The following is a 21,665-nucleotide window of genomic DNA, read 5'->3' as shown; positions in this document are numbered from 1 at the left end:
TCACCTACATTGTACATTATAGTATCATGGATTGACATCTTAAACGTAAAAAGCAAACACCAAAAGCATCAAAACTACCCATGGTTAACCTCATGAACACAGCATCCTGGCTGTTATCTGGAGAAAACTCAAACTGTACGTATACAGTGCTGAAACCCAGACAAAACATTGTTCATGTGCATATAGTCCCACGAGGAAGCTCTTGAGTAGTGTATTCTTTTGCGCGCCTAATACATACATCTGAGCATTTGCCAACATCGAAATATTGTTTCAACGATGTTGTTGTTCTTAAGTTTTCGCGGACACCTGGTGTCATCACTGATTTAGAGTGATCCACTCCCATATATTTCACCGCTATTTTGACACTGTTTTACATGCTTATTGATAGAAATAATTAATAGAAAGTAAATCATACCACTTGCGATAATGACCTAAACAAAAAGCCTGATAAGAACCGCAGTGCATGCTTACCCTTATCGCGAACACCTGGTATCATCACTTATTTTCAAGGATCCATATATATAATTTTTATCGCTAGATTGCCTTTAGCGCCGAATGGAATCTGTTTCGGCAGAAAAGCGAGACTGGTTAATCTCTCAATGAATTTTTATTCCTTGTTTTCTCGCTAGTAAAACATTCGCTTGAGGTACCATTGAGAAATTAGGCAAGGCCAAAATATTCTTTCGTTACAGTCAGGATAATCCTGCTGTTTAAGGAACTAATATATAAGGCGATTTTTTACCAGACAAAAGCCAATAATCATTTATCGGTATCGGTATCGGTTCGGAAGAGTAGTTACACAGAATAATTGTAATGACCCCCCCACCCCACCCCACCCCACCCCACCCTCACCCCACCCCCCATACCCCCACCCCCACCCCGCAATGGATGAGATTTTGAACTTTTCATGACCTTGTGGCAGTGAAATATTTAAAAGTCACACTAAAAATGTCTGCCATGTACTGAGAACGAGATCAATGTTTCATTTCCAGAGCTTCAAATAGCGATATACTATGTTATCCTGTGAATAGAACAAAGGTAAGAGTAAACTCAAAACCAACCATCATATTGTCAAAACACAAGACGCCGAATAAAACTCTGTATGCTACTCAAAAGAAACTAAAGAACACCCGACTACCGTTAACCTATCATGGCTAGTGGGTGCTGCAACACGCGGCCTTCCCATTCCGGGTGTTCTTTAACTTGTTTTGAGTAGTATTTGTTAGGCTAAATGTATGGAATTGAGGCAGTATTTTGTCTGCCATCAGTAAGTGGACACACGTGGACTTGACTTAAACGCGGATCAACTTGGAACATGGGGAGAAAGACATGCAACCTTTGGCGAATGAAGAAGGAGAATACATAAAATTAAAGCGTTTGAAGCAAGTAAAGAATGTGTAATGGTAATAAGTTAACATAAAAAACAACGTATACACATGTCCGAGGCCGATGGTCTCGGTTTATAGGTTGAGTTTAGGAGTATGTTGTTTAAAACATTTTTTGGTCAACATCAAAGGAATTCTTGTCAATTCCGCTTTAAAAAAAGTGGTTGTGTTGTAGCAGCTACTCCAGATATATTACCTTCAACTTAACGGTAAAACACTCACCGGTCGCTAATAAGCAGACACGGTTGTCTGCCCTTGATAACATGTATTTATGTGAAGCGATGAATCCAGACACATGATCGTTATAACAAACCCAACTGTTGTCATTTTCACACACTAACTTCAACTTGATAGTGCTTGCAATGTCAATTCGTTCAACCAAAATTCAGCAAATTCAGTAAATTAACAATACTAGTATAAATACTCAGCTTCATTATTGAGGAACCACGCAGATATTGAGAGAGAGAGAGAGAGAGAGAGAGAGAGAGAGAGAGAGAGAGAGAGAGAGAGAGAGAGAGAGAATTGACTGTTACTTGTCATGTATTGCACGAGAATGGAACTGAACAACTGGTTGCGTTTAGGCGTGTGTTTTGGGAATGTTTTTCATCACCTCCAATCTTGCACTTTTCATTTTCTCAATAGTCGTTGTCCATGTTTCCAGTTTCATATAATCATCCAATCAGTGTGACAGGCATAAACAACACCTTATTCAGCTGCGTTGTTCATGTTTGATGCCTACATACTTAGGTGAGTCTTCAATAATGACGCTGAACATACTTATACCAATAATAGTATTTTAAAAAAACCGACCAAACACTACTAGAGACTCGAACATGATACTTGGCCTAAAACCTTAGCTATGTGATGGTTTAAGCCGTATCAATTGATACTGGTGACTGACATTTAGACATCCGGCATCTTCCCAAGGCAAAGATGCAAACTGACTTATAAAATCAATTAACACCTTTGCCGCGAGAAACTGGACATCAGATGGGGCCATACATTGGCTTTGTAGGTGTATATCCTACATGTACATTACCATGAACAATTCATCATTATCCTTTACAAAGCATCATATTTTTTTTGTAATTGTGTATTACCTCATAGAATCATTTAAAGCTCTGTGCCAGTGTTCTGGATGTTCTCAAATTGATCATGTCATTAATGAAACGATAAATGCTAAGGTGCAATATTAAAGCTTAGTTGCTAAGATGGAATACTTAAGGGCCAAATACTCGTGATGGAGACAGTATCGCCCACAATACTGACGTCATTGAACAGGGGATAAGGGAAGTAACTCGTGTTGTTTCATACCAGCAATGACAGCATAATTGAACACGCCAGGCCGGCGAACGATGCCACGTTAAAGCTCGTTGATGACGTTGGGTCCGATGCCGTTGCTGTAAGGGAAATAGTCGAAGAACTTTGGTCAGGTTTTCGAAAGTGGTTTATCCGTTTAACATTGTCTACGTGTTGTTTGTGCCTTAATTATTCAAACGATTTTTTTATGCCGGGACCTTATTATTTCCGCTTCTGTTATTGTTATCTCTGTTTGAAATCTTAGACCGCCTGTCGTGAACACATGCACACTTGAACATTATATAGGAGAGGAAACATAAAAATATGTAACTTTTTAAGGAAAGACGAATCCAGGATTAAAGAACTGCTGCATTGTGCACTATCAATCATATATTACAATATTACCTGAAGTGAGTAGGAGTCCAACAATAGTCTACATGTCAAGGTTGTCACACATGATTATTTCCTTGATGGGTTTTTTAAATGTTTAAACAGTCACATCCGCACCAGTAAGGGTAAAAAAGTGACATATTTCTCGAACGTCTTTGCGTCACTTAAAATACCCGCTTCAGTATTTTTATAGCCATATTGGCAGCTAAACAAAACTCCTATACCGACTACCGTCTAACTATTCCAGCGGTTGTGATAAGGTACTTCCTGGCCGTCTGTTATTACAGATATTTCTCTACCAAAACTTGAACACTGAACCCCTTTTTATCTATAATTATAAAACCGGAAAATTGTTCGTTCAATCATAACAAAAATCAACATTACACGTACAGTAAACTGCGGTTATTACGACTCAAATGGACCACAAATGTAAGTTCGTTATAACTGTAGTTCGTTATAAGCATACATACAACATATATACAGCAAATAGCGGGGACCAAAAAATAAGTTCGTAATATCCGTCAGTTCGTTATAACCGTGTTCGTTACAAACGTATTTTACTATATATGTATTGTAAGGGAACCGAATTTAAAACGTGACGAAACCTTTGAAACAAATGCTAGCAAATAACAATGTATCTTTTTAGGTGTAACATTATTAAGCAGAGACAGCTTACTTACGTGAAATGGGTCGAAATGTACACTTACATGAAGTATGTGTAATTCAAAAATCGAATTTCGTTGGTCTACGACGCAGGACTATTTTGTATATCTTACATCAAGAACGCGTTATGAAAAGGTTGGTTCCTTCTCTCGTCAGATTTTACCACAAATGTATACTCATGAAATGAACATTCCATTACTTACCCGATGAACTGGCTTCCTTGGACACCTTGGTTGCACGGGGACAGTGTGTTTTAAACTGTGACACGGTGCACTTGATATTAAGATCACCTGAAACCAACATTTGAATACTTGTAAGTTAATATCTAGTTGATAACATTTGTTGCACACAAGGCCACATATCCTTTCATTGAGATTCAATTCACTGGATTGTGACTGTCACTGTGTTTATTGATTTTCAAACCTCTTACACCTTTTGCTAAACTATTTAAATGTTAACGAAGCGATGTGTGCATGAGGAAAACGACTGTACAGCGTGGAGGCGCTGTCTACAATACGCCCTCAGTCTTCAGTAGGTAAGTGGAATCAGGCGATTAAACTGGATCGTGAGGCCTGGCTCTCTGTCATCGTGTCCCGACGGCGTGGATCGATTCTTATGTTTTCAGACACTTTGTTTTTTTTATTTGTTTGTTGTTTCACGCCGATAAACAATGTTCCAGCTATATGACTGCAGTCTGAAAATAATCGAGTCTGGACCAGACTATCTAGTGATTGACATCATGAGCATCGATCAACGCAATTGGGATCGATGACATGCATAAACCAAGTCAGCGAGCCGGACCACCCGATCCCGTTAGTCGCCTCTTACGACAAGCATAGTCGCCTTTTACAGCAAGAATGGGTTGCTGAAGACCTATTCTACCCCGGAACTTCACGGGTCAAATGACGTTTGAGCCCATTTTGGACGTGCAGAGGTTATTCACTGGTACATATTTCATATTTCTTTTAGGAGAAATATTCGATCTCTGTACTACCATCGCCATCGTCTGTTTGGTTAATAACCTTAATAACGTTCTGCACTTGGTCAGAATCCAAAAATATGAGTGGGCGTCATCGTTCAGCAACTTATACCAGTAACAGTTTCCTTGTCGTGTGAACATATAAACGAATGGTGGTGCTGATGTTTGAGCTTAACATCTTGTTGTTGAGTGCTCAAATTACCAAACTGACAGTGTAAGTATACATATATTTAAATTGAACGTTATAGGCGCAACATTTTTTTCGAGACAAAACCTTTTCAACATCAAAAGAAACAGAAATAACATGTACTTGAAAACGAATCAGTGAATGATCTTGACGTCACAGTCAGCGATATTCAACCTGAATCATTGTGGTCCGGAAAAAATCAAGTGCAGACCAGGAAATTCGGGTCTGATCACGCGTCAGAGAGCCGAAACATCCAAATGTCGTTTATGGGAACCTATTCTAATCCTGATGAGCATGGTGTTAATTGGGAACCTTCTGTAGGGTATATACTGAATGACATGTTTACTGAAGGATTATTTGGATTTTGTTCCATAAACAATGTCTTGTAGATGTCAAGTACTAACTAGTTAACAAACTAGTTAACTAAGATAATATACGAACTGGTTCGTCAAACTGATAACAGAGTCTTACCTATGTAATGATTTATCCTGTCATCAAGGGAATCAATGCACTTGGCAGATAAATGGTGATTGTTGATACATGTGTTGGTCTCACTGAATACCCTGTGAACAATAAACATGAGGGGTTTTTAATTATGTGTACTTAGTATTTCAGTACTATCACTGAGTTTGAGCGCAATACGAGATGACAGACCAATGATCATAAACAAGTGATCTGGGATTCGAACCGTTAATCAGCGGATCCTGACACGACTTAGTGACTGTGTGATCGGGGATTCAAATACTGAATCGGCGGATCCTGACACGACTTAGTGACTGTGTGATCGGGGATTCAAACCCTAAATCAGCGGATCCTGACAGACTTAGTGACTGTGTGATCGAGGATTCAAACCCTGAATCAGCGGATCCTGGCACGACTTAGTGCCTGTGTGATCTGGGATTCAAACCCTAAATCAGCGGATCCTGGCACGACTTAGTGACTGTGTGATCGGGGATTCAAACCCTCAATCAGCGGATCCTGACACGACATAGTGACTGTGTTATCGGGGATTTAAACCGTTAATCAGCGGATCCTGACACGACTTAGTTACTGTGTGATCGGGGATTCAAACCCTGAATCAGCAGATCCTGACGCGACTTAGTGACTGTGTGATCGGGGATTCAAACCCTGAATCAGCAGATCCTGGCACGACTTAGTGACTGTATGATCGGGGATTCAAACCCTGAATCAGCGGATCCTGGCACGACTTAGTGACTGTGTGATCGGGGATTAAACCCTGAATCAGCGGATCCTGACACGACTTGGTGACCGTGTGATCTCGAATCGAAGCTTTAATTAGCGGATCATGGCACGACCTAGTGACTGTCCCTGTGTGTATGATCATCGTTGTCACAATGACATGGCCAGTGGCCAGTGCAGTAGTTCCAGTTACAGTTAGACTTTACCAAGTGTTGGCTGGAACACCAGACATCCCACATCCTTCACACAGGCACCTCACATGCAACTGCAACAGGTGATGGGTATCATCTTACAGACATTTAACTGTTATCTACTCACGTGCAGTTCAGCAAATCCAGTCTGCACGTCCTGGATGCATCTAGTTCCGGTTTCTTGCTGCCATGTGCCATGGCGAACTCCAGAAGACACTTGTTGATATTCTGAACCTCGGCGGAAACACAGGATTGCTCCTGCCGCCGGCTAACTGAAACAAGAGTTAGTGAGCCCACACATAATATGATTGATTGTTAAAGTTTGTTTATTTTGTTCTTTGTTGTTTAACACCGCTTAACTTGGCTTATATCATGTATACAATAACTCTAATGTTTTGGGGATTTTATGTTGTTTAACTCCGCACTGAGCAATATTCCAGCTATATGACGGCGTCTGTAAATAATCGAGTCTGGACTAGACAATCCCGTGATTGACTTCATGAGCATCGATCCACGCAATTGGAACAGAGTGAATCAACCAAGTCATCGAGTCGGACAACCCGATCCCGTTAGTCGCCTCTTACGACAAGCATAGTCGCCTTTTACAGCAAGAATGGGTTGCTGAAGACCTATTCTACCACCGATCTTCACGGGTCGATTGGTTGTTTAACACAGCAATCAGCAATACTCCAGCTTTATGGCGGCGACTTGAAATGAATCGACTCTGGACCAGACAAACCAGTGATATTGTGAGCAACGTCCACGTCGTCGTGGTACTCACCACTTGATCCACATAGTCGCCTTGTAGGACAAGCATAGGTGACTGGTGACCCTTTCTAACCTGGAATCCTCACGGGGTTAAAACATCCGAAGTCACATTTGACCTTACTCCATGCACAGCATTCACAATTGTCATCTGAATATCCTTCAAGCAGGAGAAAGGGGCACGGGTGCCCCAGTCGTCTAAGGCGCCGCGATTCGCTATGCAGAGTTGCGTTCCTATGATTGTGGGTTCGAATCCCGGTTCGCCCCGATTATGTATCTAGGTTTGTCAGCACCATACCCGTGCTCGTGGGTTTCACCTAAGTAGTAAACATCTTAGACCTGCATCACTTCGGGCTTTCCTCCCACATTAAGCTGACACGCCGTGATATAACTGTAATACTGTTAAAACCGGCGTTAAACCCAACTCACTCACTCAAGCAGGAGTGTTACTAGGTTGATTATTCAACAACAGGATTGCCGAACTACACATTATGTATGCATTGTATGCTTGATCAAAAGATCATTGGATAACGCACATAGTTTAGTTTAAGTTTTTCCTGTGTTGGTGCGTCTGCAGAAAAAAAGAAGCTTCAAATCATATGGCACTGTATCATAAATGGAGCGGTTCACTCAAACACTGTATACATACGTCGTATCATAAGTTACTTAATTGAGTGAATATAGCTAGTATCAAATACCGCTTATATTTTGAAGGACATTCAATTACAAAAAGAGTATTGACCTTGTGTGTCTTCGCATCCATTGAACCTAAGCTAGTCAACGTAACAGGAAAATTAATCTTGGTCGCCAGGACAAAGTTAGCATCAGCATCAGTTGCTCATTCCTACTGTTTCTTCAGACGCCATGGAGAAAACATTGGACCGGCGATAAGTGTTGTGGAATGATGACATCATTGTTGGGTCGAGGCTCGCATTAAACAGTTATATTCCCAACAAATCATATTGACGATAAAGAAATGCACTCGGTTAATACTATATGTACAGTTGTTCTGACAGCGAAATAAATAATAAACAGTCAAGCATTGTCATTTGAGAAAGTACTGGAAAAAGGGGATTGGCGAAAAAGGACTGAGGGTTTTGCACTGGTCCGAAAATGGCCGAGATTGTCTAGCGATGAAGGGGACTCCTCAGCTCCTTTTTCACTAACCGCCCACCTTACCTGTTGGCATGGAGACACATGGTTACAATTTGTGAAGCCCGTTTCTGGTGTCTCCCGCCGTGATAGTTCTGGAATATTGCCGAAAGCGGCGTAAAGCTATACTCACTATTTCTTCTGAAATACTGCCGTATGATCCCATATTTTACAACCGATATACAATTTTGTCATGGTTCTGGTACTATTATTTTCAAAATATATTTACCAGCTGAACTGATTTCTTTGGAGACTTTGGTTGCTGCCGGACAGTGCATGTTGAAATGACGTGCAGTGCAGTTGATCTGTAGGTTAGCTGAAACAGATTGAGATTGAACTGTGTCAATAAGATGTTGATTATAATAATATTATTCAAAGGTTAAAAGACTATAACAGTTTCAAAAATGACAATACGGCAACAAAACATATGGTATGCTATTCCATATAACTTTAATAACGATACCCCAGTGACGATCCCGGTTAAAATTGGACTTCGACAACCCATGTTTGTCATAAGAGTCGACTAACGGGATCGGGTATTTCGAACTGTTTCTTGTTACTTCGATTATGTTTTCGTAAATATTACTATTTAGTCGACAGTTTTACACATTGACTGCTGCACTACAGCGTGACACCAATCACGAATAGATTAGGTCGACTAATGCCCACAGCGACACATGCCCACAGGGAATAATAGCTATAGAGCATGTTGTTTGTTCGCTTCAGTCCACCATAACATGACGGGCTATACCACTTTATTCGAAGGTTAAAGTCAGAAGTGAGACAGTCACTGATGCATAAAGATATTTATGCATAAACTGAACGTTTATTCACACTCAGGCCGCTATCAGCGGCATCAGAGGTACAAAATTATTTCAACAACATAATACATATAAATATAGAATAGATACAAAACATCTTGGCCGAGCATGCATGCATATTTATACAGTGAGTGAGTGAGTATGGGTTTACGCCGCTTTAAGCAATATTCCAGCAATATCACGGCGGGGGACACCAGAAATGGGTTTCACACATTGTACCCATGTCGAGAATCGAACCCGGGTCTTCGGCGTGACGAGCGAACGCGTCAACCACTAGGCTACCCGACCGCCCGCATTTATACAGATTCACTAGGGTAGCAATATATGTGCAATTCAAAAAGAGGGAGAGTTACTTGATAGGTTTAAACAATGACATGATGATTTTACAGAATTTGGACAGTTTTCTCAATGTTCCTAAAAGTGACTTATTGAAAAGCAAATTCATTTTATGCATATTTGGTTTGATGTTGTAGAATCTGTGTAGAAAATCTTTTCTTTCGTTTTCTAAAGATGGTCAAATAAACAAATAATGGAATTCATCATCTATGTCAGATAATTTCAAAGTTGGCATTTCCTTTCGGTTAAAGGTATTTTTCAGCATCTCCCAGTTTAAATAGGTAGATTATGGTTACAAGCTCTAAACTTAAGTAAGACTCGCCAAAGGCAATCAATTTTTATGATGCTAAACATTGCGCCTTTTGAAGACTAACCACGGTAGGCATTATAGTAACCTCCATAATAACGACCTAATGAACCATACACTGGCTGTTTCGTGTCAAGCCAGCATACAAACACCCTTTGGTTAAGAGGGTATTCACAAATGAATGAAGATGCTTATATGTCTACGAATACATCTTTGTCTTACCTATGTATCCATTTATCATAGCTTCAAGAGAATCAATGCACCTGTCAGATAGATGCTGGTTGTTGATGCATGTGTTGGTTTCGCTGAGAGTCCTGTCAACAGTCAATGCATGCTTACCATTATCAAAGTGAGTAACAGTAACTTGGGTTTAATACGGCTTTTAACAGACTGCGTTTTCCAGTTTCGTATGGTGTATAAGCTGAATGTTGTAAGTGATGCAGATATCTGACGTTTATCACTTTGGTGAAACCCAAGGCCATGGGTATGGTGCCGACAGTCCTAGGGGCGAACTGGGATTCAAACCCTCAATCATATGTGGCCAGTGTGCCCAAAGGACGCAGCTCTGCACAGCGAATTGCGGTGCCTAAGACTACTTGTCATTCATGTCCAGATTATAAAAAGTGTGATGTGAGGTTAAATGGGGTTTAAGGTCGCGTTCAAGATTATTGCACTTATATAGCGACGTGTGTGTGTGTGTGTGTGTGTGTGTGTGTGTGTGTGTGTGTGTGTGTGTGTGTGTGTGTGTGTGTGTGTGTGTGTGTGTGTGTGTGTGTGTGTGTGTGTGTGTGTGGGTGTGTGTGTGGGTGTGTGGGTGGGTGTGGGTGGGTGTGTGTGTGGGTGGGTGTGTGTGTGGGTGTGTGTGTGTGTGTGGCTGCTTGTACTAGTCCGGACGAATGCCGATTTATAGTTCTAGCTCACTGAGATACCATACCGCAGTTTAACATGAATACCCAACTCAGACACAGTATACTGACTCCGAGCTAACTAGTCCTTGTTTTGGCCCCTTAATGCCAAGCGCCAGACAGGGTAACAACAAGTACCATCTTTTAACGTCTTCTGGTATGACGCGGCCAGAATCGAACCCCGGACCTTCCGCTCTCCGGGCGGACACTCTACCACTAGACCACGGAGGCCGTCTATTATAATAAGTGCGTGTAGCACCAGGGCACATAATTACTCACTGTTGCATACAAATCGTGTATGGGATAGTCTGTATGCTATCCGCGTCTTCACGGAGAGCGGAAGGTCCGGGGTTCGATCCCCGCCCGCGTCATACCAAAAGACGTTAAAAGCTGCTACTTGTTGTTACCCTGTCTGGCGCCCAGCATTAAGGGGAGATAAAACAAACACTGGTCGCCTCAGAGTCAGTATACTGTGTCTGAGTTGGTTATTCATGTTAAACTGCGACATGGTATGTCAGTAATCTAGCACTATAAATCGGAAACAGTCCGGACAAGTAGAAGCATCCACACACACCCATTGCCGTTGAGGACATATTAAAAATAGAATGGACAAATCGGGCTGTCATCATTAAGTAGGAAAGCATGTTGCTAGGGTTGGGGTCGTTGGTGATGAGATGACATTTATTCAATAGGACATGGTAAAGATTCAATCATCACTCAACCAATCACTAATAGAGTCAGTCAACCACCCCTGTAAGTGATACCTGGCGTGTCCACAAACCATCATCATGAATATAGGATTTTGACATTCCTGAGCTACACCTTGTCAGTATCTTGTCTGTGCAGTTTAAAGCAGTGTGACTAAAGGTGTGCAAATGCTATAATAATGGAAGAAAGTTTATGTTTTTTATGTTAATCGGCTCTGGCGCTGAAAGCCATTGTCAGAGCTCCAGATAAGCTTTTGGTGTTGTGGGTATTTTACCCATGCATTTTAAAATCATTGGGTATCAGTAATTCTACCTGCGTATTCAAATTTCTGTTACCCACTAGTTTTTACACATGTGGGTATTTAAGTTAAATATTTAAAAACACTATTCATCTAGTCCCTGCAAACTGGTGTCGTGTGGGTTCGAGAGCTTTATAGGACTAAAAAATACCACGATACTTGCACAAGAAAGTGTGATGGCAAATGATCATGATGTAACTGTCATCGTGGAGTTTGGCAAGGTTGACGGAATGCCCGGTAATAATTTCAAAATAAGTTGCTGATTTGCTAATCGAATACGCAGGGTTACTTCACAATATTTTGATGATACGCACAAGTTTTATTTTTGTAGCGTATCTGTAATGTTCGTTGCGTATTTGATACGCTTGGATTATATTTTACTGTGTATTTCTGCATTTCTGATGCGTATTTCAAGCAGATACGCAGCTTATCTGGAGCTCTGTATTGTATTGAGAAGCTGGAGAGTTTGAAACAAAGGACCAGGAATAGGAATAACCTGCCCACCGCTAAGTATCATGGGCAACGGCTTAGACTCTTAAACCCAAGCACATACAACTTACCCTACAACTAATAAAGATAAAACTACTTAAAATGAAATAGTTAAAACTTTATTCTTGTCACAAGAATATGATGCTTCAGTACAGTTTCTGAGATGTTCACAAACGATGACGACAACGGCGACGTCGGACGATGGACAAGCAGGCCATGTCATGTTTTATTGACTTTTAGTCAGGTGAGCTAAAATTATTAAAACATGTTTTTCATTTAAAAAAATAATAATCAAAAGTAATAGTCTGTCCAACGTTTAAGATCAGGACATTCTGGTGAATACTCACGAACAGTTAAGCAAATCCACTCTGCATGTTTTCGAAGAAACCAGTTCAGACTGGTGATGTTGGTGTGCCACGACGAAGCTTAAGAGACAGTTGTTGACGTTGATGGATTCGTATGTCTTGCACGCATCCTCGGCTCCGCTCACAGCTCCAGCTGTACCATGCAAAAAAATAGGAAAGGAGACATGAAGGCTTACCGTAGTTCTGCTCCTAGTCTGTCTTACAGACCCTGATACAAATATATATCAAATACAGCCCATGCAAGTCTATAGTGTTTGGCAAGTCTAGATCACTGCAGTATCAGGATGAAGAGAGTCACTGGGCTCCTTTTTAAAATGAAGAGAGTCACTGGGCTCCTTTTTATTATATTTTTATTAAGATAACTGAGCAACTGTTTTTATGTACGATATGTTCATTTCAGAGACTAGATTTTAGTCTATTCTGCTCCTCGATGTTTTATTTTGGAATCATCAGCACCTCCAAAAAGAATTGTTCCAATAAATAATTCAAAACAACATAGACAGAGCTGCATGCGTAATGTGGTTAAACCTGCCTCCCCTTCTCGCGTATAACAGTAAAAATCAATGTCAGTGCTTGCTTGCTTATATGCACAAGCAAAGAAAACATCGGTAATCGTCTCCATGCCAAGTTTCTTCTAAAAATTTGGAAACACTGGCGTCGGGTCGTTAGGTTTGTAAAATACATTCATGTTTCAATTTGTAGAAATCTGTTATATACACAGCTTCTAAATTCCGACTCAAACACACCCACATTTAGAAAATGGTATAATTATGTTGAATATGTGCAGATGGGTAGGTGGGGGTACCTATGTGGAGACGCCGTGGCTATTCTCAGTGCTGTGAATTTACATGTAACGCGTCATTGCGTTGATGACATCATTGCCCCACACTTTCGGCGTTATAAGTCCCCCGGATACACGCATACTTAATTATTTTTTGTTTCATTTTTGTTTTATAAATCATATGAAACGTTGATCTTGCTCTCCATCAATCATTCTGTTTGCCTGTCCCTGCCAATCGCTGAAAACATTCACAAGTTATTTACAAGCCGCCACGATATAGCTTGTCAACTGTTGACTGCGGCGTAAAACAACAATCAACATTGTATCAATATTTAAATTATCAATCAATATATACACTCGTCTGACTTTTTACTGCTTGCATATTATACAGACTGAGTCAGTTTAACAACAATGTCATAAAGTGTTTCCGTTGTCACAATGACGTCACAAATGTGCATTAGGTTTTGCTCTGGACTTCGATCAATGAACATCCTAGTCAGGTTTTTGTCGGTATGACGTTACCCTGGAAACAAGCTCGACTCTAAACTTGGCTTATATCATGTAAACAATAACTCTAATGTGTGTTTGTTGTTTAACGCCGCACTTAGCAATATTCCAGCTATATGACAGCGGTCTGTAAATAATCGAGTCTGAACCATTCAATCCAGTGATTGACACCATGAGCATCGCTCTACGGGGGCATGATCAAAACGCTACAATATTATTACCCCAGTCACTGGATCAGTGTGCACTCAAGACTCATTCTCAGCTCCCTGGGAAGTATACAACCGAAGGTGCCTGTGAGGCGTTAGAAGGTTAACAACCACATTGCCATCTCATCCTACCGGGTACCCATGCACTGCTGGGTGAACAAAAACACATTTCCACCAAAGTCACTTGCCTAAGGAGACACCATATGTGTTACATGTGCTTCTGTGTGGGGCAGGACCGAAGCCCTAGACACTGTCAGGAGCCAAATGCCGAACAGATCACCAAACCAAGGACTCTCCGCAACCAACGTTGCTTAACTTCACGTGATTTGTGACCTGTTGAAATATTTCCGAGTGCGGCGTAAAACAACAAACAAACACTAATCCGGAAATCTTCTCGGAGGATAATTATAGTTGTAAAGCTCCCGTCCTGATAACCGGATTATTGTTGAGTGTTGCATTAAACGAAAAAAAGCATAATGATACATGCTGATGGACACGACATGTGCAACATTGCTACGACAGTGGTCATCGGAGACGCAAGTGCTGGAATCATTCATGTAAGATTGCGCTGCATGGGACGTCTGGTGTCAGAGACACGACATGAGAACATTGCTACGACAGTGGTCATCGGAGACGCAAGTGCTGGAATCATCCATGTAAGATTGCGCTGCATGGGTCGTCTGGTGTCAGAGACACGACATGAGAACATTGCTACGACAGTGGTCATCGGAGACGCAAGTGCTGGAATCATCCATGTAAGATTGGTGTCGTCTGGTGTCAGACGGACAGAATCACTCAAAAGGCCTCATTGATCTGAATGTGAACTTTGAACACTTTTTGTGGGTGGAGATTGGGTGGGGGAGGTTAAAGAGAGTCAGGGAACTAGTTAGTGTTGTGGGTGGTTGAAGTGAGTCAGGGAACTAGTTAGGGGTGGGGGTGGTTGAAGTGAGTCAGGGAACTAGTTAGGGGTGGGGGTGGTTGAAGTGAGTCAGGGAACTAGTTAGTGGTGGGGGTGGTTGAAGTGAGTCAGGGAACTAGTTAGGGGTGTGGGTGGTTGAAGTGAGTCAGGGAACTAGTTAGGGGTGGGGGTGGTTGAAGTGAGTCAGGGAACTAGTTAGTGTTGGGGGTGGTTGAAGTGAGTCAGGGAACTAGTTAGGGGTGGGGGTGGTTGAAGTGAGTCAGGGAACTAGTTAGGGGTGGGGGTGGTTGAAGTGAGTCAGGGAACTAGTTAGGGGTGGGGGTGGTTGAAGTGAGTCAGGTAACTAGTTAGTGGTGGGGGTGGTTGAAGTGAGTCAGGGAACTAGTTAGGGGTGGGGGTGGTTGAAGTGAGTCAGGGAACTAGTTAGTGGTGGGGGTGGTTGAAGTGAGTCAGGGAACTAGTTAGTGGTGGGGGTGGTTGAAGTGAGTCAGGGAACTAGTTAGGGGTGGGGGTGGTTGAAGTGAGTCAGGGAACTAGTTAGGGGTGGGGGTGGTTGAAGTGAGTCAGGGAACTAGTTAGTGGTGGGGGTGGTTGAAGTGAGTCAGGGAACTAGTTAGGGGTGGGGGTGGTTGAAGTGAGTCAGGGAACTAGTTAGGGGTGGGGGTGGTTGAAGTGAGTCAGGGAACTAGTTAGGGGTGGGGGTGGGTGATGGGAAGGTAACTAGTTAGGGGTGGGGGTGGTTGAAGTGAGTCAGGGAACTAGTTAGGGGTGGTGGTGGGTGATGGGAGCTGGTAACTAGGTTGTCAATGAAGAGCAACTACGATGCAAAGAATCCCCGCTCGCCCGTGAAGATCCGGGGTAAAATAGGTCTTCAGCAACCCATACTTGTCGTAAAAGGCGACTATGTTTGTCGTAAGAGGCGACTAACGGGATTAGGTGGTCAGGCTCGCTGACTTGGTTGATGCATGCCATCGTATCCCAAATGGCTGGATCGATGCTCATGATGTCAATCACTAGATTGTCTTGTCTTGACTTGATTATTTACAGACCGCCGTCATATAAGTTGTAACATTGCTGAGTGCGGCGTTAAAAAACAAACGAACAAAGGAATCATCGATCAATTTAGGCGTCATTCTATCGCCTAAATCATTCTTTCACTTCCATTTCCCTGCCCTTTGGATTTTATTTTGGTGTGAACATACCCGGACAGTAAGTGCATATACAACCCAAGTGTCAAACATATCACTGTTTGAGTCGCGCATGTCAAACACATCCTTCAGTTACCAAAAACAAGTAACTGGGGCATAGAGAAATAGGTGCACGCTAAAATGATTATAATGCATTATTTTTAAAAAGCACCATGATGCGCAAATGTGCTGAAGGTGACACGACCAACCAAAGTCAAAAACAGGAACGCCAGCCTTTTTTTCACTGCGGTTTGAGGTGAAGGATGACGGTGTTTTGAATACATGCAGAAATGGCATCCGTGAAGATCCATCTGGGCCATTCAAAAGAAATTTATTTTGCACCTTGCGCATCTGTCATGTGCTCTCATAAGTTTCCGTGCGTCTGCAGAGTAGATGAGCGTCGTATGTACTCATCTATAAAGACCTCATTCACAGCATCTGCGCCAAAATGAGTTTACATCAGAAGGATTGTGTCCCATCAGCAATAGTTGCAGACACATCCGAGACGAGACACTTTTTGTTCTATATTGCAGTCTGGCAATATGACCGTGGAAAGATCTACCGACGTTTTGAACATATTTCTCGGGAACAGATCATACACAATGCTCAGAGCGTTGTTCGGCCTTAAAGCTGAAAGGCAGATGTAGCACTGGCCCCGGGTGATATAAAATCGTATCTTATAACTAACCTGACACGAATAACTCTCCTACTATTAACCTATGTCCTTGTTTCAATCGAAGAGTGCCGATATTTTTGGCAAAAGGAATAACAGCGATCACGCTCAGAGCCTAGCCATCTACATCACTGAGGGTGACGTCATGCAAGGAGATAGCACCGTCCGGCTAGAATTACCATTATTATAGTTCATATCCGGGGGACATATCTGTCAATTTACTGCCGTTAATATTCCACTGAGGATCAGGTTTATTTGGGATAAGGGCTTGAAAATCATTCTATTCGCGCTTATACTAAACAGAGTGCAGCAATAAACCCAAGACGTCACCAAATACAATAAAATTAAATAGCAGAGCTCATATGAGACAGGGATTTTTTATTAGACAAATAACTGCCGCACGCCGGCATGCTGATCGGCAAACTCCTGAGTGTTTAATGCTTAATCCCGGACCAATTCAAGGAAATGAACATTAAACGTGCTTTAACTGCTTCTCGCGAGTTTGTGTCTCTGTCACATTCCCCAACACAACCGTCAGTTATTTCGTTATATACTCAACAACATTAGAAACGCCTCCACGTTACGATTAAAGCATTTCAAAATGGTAATTTGAAACTTGTAATGTTCTGTGTGATGGATACAGGTTCAGACACTGCTAAAGATCAAAATGATGTTTACTCGTATGAACACATGTCATATAAGAAAATATGTATTTGAACAAAATACCAAGGATAAGGTCGTAGACATCCTAAACATGCCCCTTACTAGTATTGTTTTCGTGCGTTTCTAATAGGTAAACGCGTTATTCATATATCATATGTGTTGAAGGATTTACGAGATACATGTACATCATCAGCTTAAAATCAATAAGTGGATGTATCCCACTGTGTAGCCTTATGGTTCCAACAGTAACCTGTATCAATCACTGGATTGTCGATAATTTACAGACCGCCGTCATATAGCTGGAATATTGCTGAGTGTGGCGTTAAACAACAAACAAACAAACAAACATACATCAGGTTTGATCGTTGCTCATGGTGTCAATCACTGGATTGTCTGATCCAGACTCGATAATTTACAGACCGCCGTCATATAGCTGGAATATTGCTGAGTGTGGCGTTAAACAACAAACAAACAAACAAACATACATCAGGTTTGATCGTTGCTCATGGTGTCAATCACTGGATTGTCTGATCCAGACTCGATAATTTACAGACCGCCGTCATATAGCTGGAATATTGCTGAGTACGGCGTTAAACAACAAACAAACAAACAAACATACATCAGGTTTGATCGTTGCTCATGGTGTCAATCACTGGATTGTCTGATCCAGACTCGATAATTTACAGACCGCCGTCATATAGCTGAAAAATTGCTGAGTACGGCGTTAAACAACAAACAAACAAACAAACCAAACCAACAGAAACCTAATCGACACTGTAGTCTGATGATGTCAAATCTCCCTTGTTTCGGAAAAGCCGACGTGTAGTCAATGGTCCTTTGGTTAATAATAGTTCATTGTACACCTATAGCTGAGAGTCCTTGTTGCCAACAAAGTGTTGATATCATTATTGTTTGTTTGTTTGTTGTCGAACATCACACCCAAACATCCCAGATGTTTGACGGCGTTTCAGTGTATACCAAAAGTCGAGGGACCGCGTCGCCAACGGTGTATAGGTACCCTTATTTTTTTGTTTTTGTGTTTGTTTGTCTGTTTGTTTGTTGTTTAACATCGCTCTCAAACATCCCAGCTGTATGACGGCGTTTCACTGTATACCTACGGTTGAGGGACCGCCTCGGCAACAATTTATCGGTACCTTTATTGTTTTAGGTTTTTTATGTTTATTATTAACACCGCATTCAAACATTCTAGTTATATGACAATATTCTAGTCTGGACCAGACACACTAGTGGTTCATATTATGATCAAAGTCCCACTCTGTCGGCGGTACTATAGCGAGCATTCCTCGAACCTGACCATCCGATCACAACGTCCCCTCGTGTAACACGCATATGTAACTTTGGAGCTATTCTAAAGTGGACTTTCCACAGGACAATACCTTTCAGCTGAGTGAGTGTGTTGAATACTCAAGGAAGACAATGATGGCAAGGCATATGTGGCATGGTAGATGTGGGGATTCGAACCTGTGTCTTTGACCACTAGGCTACCTCACCACGTCTTCATATCGTCAATGTGTGAATTCTTGTTACTCTTTTTAGGCCTTCTTTGATTTACCTTACACCTATCGTGATAAATGAACGGACACAGGACAATATGTTGTGATGGACTAATGACAGGTGCCCGTTTCTTAAACAACAATTCTATGTCATCACGTTGGTCTCTCAAACAACAGTTCTATGTATCACGTGGGTCTCTCACACAACAATACTATGTATCACGTGGGTCTTTCACACAACAATACTATGTATCACGTGGATTTCTCACACAACAATACTATGTATCACTTGGGTCTCTCACACAACAATACTATGTATCACGTGGGTCTCTCACACAATGATACTATGTATCACGTGGGTCTCTCACACAATGATACTATGTATCACGTGGGTTTCTCACAAAACAATATTATGTATCACGTGGGTCTCACACAACAGTTCTATGTAATCTAGGGTCTCTCAAACAACAGTTCTTTGTAATCTAGGGTCTCTCAAATAACAGTTCTATGTAATCTAGGGTCTCTCAAACAACAGTTATATGTAAACTAGGGTCTCTCAAACAACAGTCATATGTAATCTAGGGTCTCTCAAACAACATTCTATGTAATCTAGGGTCTCCCAAACAACAGTTTTATGTCATCTTAGGTCTCTCAAACAACAGTCATATGTAATCTGGGGTCTCTCAAACAACAGTTCTTCGTAATGTAGGGTCTCTCACACAACAATACTATGTATCACGTGGGTCTCTCACACAACAATACTATGTATCATGTGGGTTTCTCACACAACAATATTATGTATCACGTGGGTCTCTCACACAACAGTTCTATGTAATCTAGGGTCTCTCAAACAACAGTTCTTTGTAATCTAGGGTCTCTCAAATAACAGTTCTATGTAATCTAGGGTCTCTCAAACAACAGTTCTTTGTAATCTAGGGTCTCTCAAACAACAGTTCTTTGTAATCTAGGGTCTCTCAAACAACAGTTATATGTAATCTAGGGTCTCTCAAACAACAGTTATATGTAAACTAGGGTCTCTCACACAACAGTCATATGTAATCTTGGGTCTCTCAAACAACAATACTATGTAATCTAGGGTCTCTCAAACAACAGTTTTATGTAATCTCAGGTCTCTCAAACAACAGTTATATGTAATCTAGGGTCGCTCAAACAACAGCTATATGTAATCTAGGATCTCTCAAACAACAGTTAGATGTAATCTGGGTCTTTCCTTAAAACAACAGTTATATGTAATCTAGGGTCTCTCAAACAACTCATGCATTGCAGATCGTATCATGCCATCAATGCATCGGTCTGTTATTTTTCAATGGATGTACTTTAATGACACAATTTGCTTTCGAGGCCATTTTCCAATCGACGTCTGCACAGCAATTACTTACTCATATCCTACATATAATAAAACAAAGCACATGAATCAGTATCACATCCGCTGTCATGGCCCTGCGGTCGGCGAAGGGGAACTGATAACAATGCATATTTCAACTATATGCAAATTTCTGCTTTTGGAGCGTTCTAATGAGTAACTACTTGAACACGAAGTAGGGTATCCCTGTTGCAATATCCTCTCTGCGAATACTACGTTTCAACTTTAACTTCACTCCTATTAAGCCTTGGAATGCCACTTTGCAAACAAAATGGGTTTAATTTTGTTCAAGGTCCACAAATCTAAACCCAAGGACCTGAAAAACTAAACAGGCGTAACGCTGCAGTGCCATAGTATTGGCTTTTACCGTTAGAAAATATTCAAACCCCGTTAAAACGCAAATGCGTATTCTTTCATCACAGATATTTCATTTTGCCTATTCCGACAAATACTGTTTTGTAGACGTGTCACAAAACGTTCTACACATATGAAATTATGCGGTCAATAATATTCACTATGTCCAACTATCCGCCTTATAACGAGGATATTTTTCGGGGATGCGAGGACAGAGCTACGAGAATGAATAAGATGTATTCAATAAATTAACGGAGAAGCTAAAATAACGTGAACAGCACATGATACAATCTCTAGTCCACCTCTCAAAGCATATAGGATATACAAAGCATTATACTCACCAATTCCTAAAATCAAGAACCCTAAGGCGCATAGAATGCATTTCAATTCCATCGCTGACCGATGCTCTCGTTACAATGGCTGACAGCAACTCCGAGCTCGCTCGAACGCACCTCACCCCTTCTCGGCTAACTCTCCCAGAATTATTCCGGCGTTGCGGGAGTCATATCCTGCCAAAGGGAAGGCCGCATTGTTTTTATAACCAGGCCAAAAACATCATGATGCGCTCAACAATAAGGGTAGTGTTGTGGCAATGGAATATTGATAGTTTCTTTATTTGACAAAGACGTGCTGTTTTCATTTAAACTGAAAGGGTTAAACCCAAGATGCTGTTACATCGATCGATGTTAGTGTTCCGCTTTTGGGCCCGCATGGGTCCTACATGTGTGTTTTAAAATTATCAGCAGTTGATATGATTTATGATGCTAAATGTCATTGATGACTCAGTTTGTTAAAATCTATTTAACGCTTATGAGTCAAACGATATTAGTTTCTGATCGATACTTCTCAAATCAAACAGCGGCATCATCATTAAACGACCATTAACATAGAACGGTTTATCACAGCTTTTGGCACCGATGCTGAACTGTGAAAAGGCAATTACTTTACAAAACGTTAAATAATACCCGTGTTTTCCCCTGAATAAATTTACCGAAACATAAGTGCAGTTTTATTCATAAACAAATAGGAACAGTCGT

At 41.3% G+C, this 21,665-nt stretch overlaps 1 protein-coding gene across 1 annotated transcript; it reads right to left on the bottom strand.

Annotated features, from left to right (window-relative positions):
- Positions 1 to 878: 878 nt before the first annotated feature.
- LOC139462429 (uncharacterized) lies at positions 879 to 21,064 on the bottom strand. Its single transcript, XM_071244141.1, has 8 exons — positions 20,970 to 21,064; positions 12,423 to 12,573; positions 9,898 to 9,989; positions 8,441 to 8,527; positions 6,422 to 6,566; positions 5,375 to 5,466; positions 3,941 to 4,027; positions 879 to 2,785 (listed from the first exon to the last, which is right to left on the bottom strand). Exons 1-8 carry the CDS (start codon positions 21,019 to 21,021, stop codon positions 2,694 to 2,696), a joined length of 798 nt encoding a protein of 265 aa, XP_071100242.1. The 5' UTR covers positions 21,022 to 21,064; the 3' UTR covers positions 879 to 2,693.
- Between the last annotated feature and the right edge of the window lie 601 nt (positions 21,065 to 21,665).

The sequence above is a fragment of the Haliotis cracherodii genome, unplaced genomic scaffold (genome assembly GCF_022045235.1).
Source record: "Haliotis cracherodii isolate W230 unplaced genomic scaffold, xgHalCrac1.p SCAF_1, whole genome shotgun sequence".
NCBI classification, from domain to species: domain Eukaryota; kingdom Metazoa; phylum Mollusca; class Gastropoda; order Lepetellida; family Haliotidae; genus Haliotis; species Haliotis cracherodii.
The sequence above is the reverse complement of the archived record's forward strand: the minus strand, read 5'-3'. Positions and strand labels throughout refer to the sequence as shown.